The sequence below is a fragment of the Pavona decussata genome, unplaced genomic scaffold (assembly GCF_977016875.1).
Source record: "Pavona decussata unplaced genomic scaffold, jaPavDecu1.1 SCAFFOLD_105, whole genome shotgun sequence".
Classification (NCBI taxonomy): Eukaryota; Metazoa; Cnidaria; class Anthozoa; order Scleractinia; family Agariciidae; genus Pavona; species Pavona decussata.
Window position 1 is genome coordinate 485790 of NW_028145519.1, and position 1711 is coordinate 487500.

At 41.4% G+C, this 1711-nt stretch overlaps 1 protein-coding gene across 1 annotated transcript; it reads left to right on the forward strand.

Annotated features, from left to right (window-relative positions):
* Positions 1–400: 400 nt before the first annotated feature.
* Positions 401–1432, forward strand: LOC146471241 (adenosine receptor A3-like). The gene has a single exon (XM_085121043.1). It carries the CDS (start codon positions 401–403, stop codon positions 1262–1264), a length of 864 nt encoding a protein of 287 aa, XP_084977169.1. The 3' UTR covers positions 1265–1432.
* Positions 1433–1711: the final 279 nt, after the last annotated feature.

Sequence of the window (1711 nt, forward strand, 5' to 3'; positions counted from 1 at the left end):
CAACGTATACAATATCAAATTCTGCTTTAAAGAATGGAGCACTTTTTGCCTAGCAAGACTTTATATCCATTTGTTTATCAAAGGCAGTAAATATATCCAGCTTCGTCTCAAATCCACGCACGTATATCATTATATTTTGTTCACAGCTACAAAAAATTGGAGCCTAGGACGAAAATCATAAATCATTGAATATTCACAGGCACATAAGTATTATTCAAATTTCAACTCACTATTTATTTTAGACTGTAAAGATGACGTATTGAAATTAGACTTGGGATGAGGTGGGCATTCTGTTATCTGCGTGGAACAGAATGCATCTACCTTCTGCCGGTTTTCGCTACAGAACGCAAAACGTCTCTAAGGTGGAAAAGAAGACAAAGCCAAAATCACTTACACAGACATGCTAAACTCAACGGCCATTACATTCATCATTATCTACATACTGGAAGCAGTATGTATCATCATTGGGAATTCGTTCACCATCTTTGTCTTTTGGACACAGAGACTACATCAAAAGCGAACTTTTTTGCTACTTATCAACCTGGCAGTCGCTGATTTGCTTGTGGGAATATCGGAACCCCTGGTCCTATCAACGGGGAAAATTGACAAGATGGCCACCGTTACTGCAGAAAATCCTTTATCAGCGCTTCAAATCCTTGCATCAAGTACATCTGTGTTTTGCCTTGCTCTTATTGCCCTTGAGAGGGCTTACGCGGTGCTATGGCCGCTTCGCCATCGCGTAACAAACACTCGGGCTTACATTAACGGTATTGTTATTGCCTGGGTGTTTGGGTTATGTACGGCTGGACAGTCTTTATTATCAATGTATTACAGAAAGGTGGACAAGAGATATTTTTCTGTTTCCATCCACGGTTTACTATTTATTGCTCTGTCGGTTGTTTGTGCAAGTTATATTAAGATATGTAATCGATTACGTAACACAACAGTTAAACTAGCACCCCAAATCAATCGATTTACTGAACATAACTTACGACTTTCAAGAACAATGTTCATAGTAATCGCCGCATCGCTTGTGTTTTGGGTGCCTGCTTTTGTTGTGTACACTTTAAAAGAGTTCTGCCAGCAGTGCGTTCCCCTATCCGTTCACTGGCTTGTGAATGCTCTTCATCTGGCAAATTCTATGGTCAATCCACTCGTGTACACCTTTAGGATGCCAATATTTAAAGATGCGTTGAAGAACTTCTGGCGCAAGCGACGGCAGAATCTTGAACTACAACTTGCTCAGGAAGACAGCCGGCTTTGAGCCCGGAAGAAACTTTCACTCCGCCAATGGAACGTAATAATAGCAACCCAACCGCACTCAACTTGTACGATGAAGCGCAATTGATGTGAACAGCCACACGAAAGAACACCTGGTTCCTCCTTCCTCCTTTCCCTTCGAAGTCGAGCTGTTCAAACCGTGCAACCGCTTGTCGTGCATTTCTAGAACTTAACTTTTATCACAGAGGACATCTGCTGGGTTAGGGTTAGGGTTAGGGTTAGGGTTAGAGTGGGCAACAGCTAAACAACTCCAGCTAGTGGTAAGAGAAGGAGTTGAACTCGTGACTTTTGGATCACAATTCCGGCGCTTTTAGCCTACTGTTGTAAATATTATGTTGAAAATCTTACAGTAACATTTGTTTTAACTAGTAAGTGTAGCATGAGATTTTACGGTTTAAGCGCTGCTTCTCGTGTTAGGAAGTGATAGAAA

Bases quoted from the DNA above. Each gene is read 5' to 3' on its own strand.
- LOC146471241 (XM_085121043.1), top strand. From the start codon at position 401: ATGCTAAACTCAACGGCCATTACATTCATCATTATCTACATACTGGAA.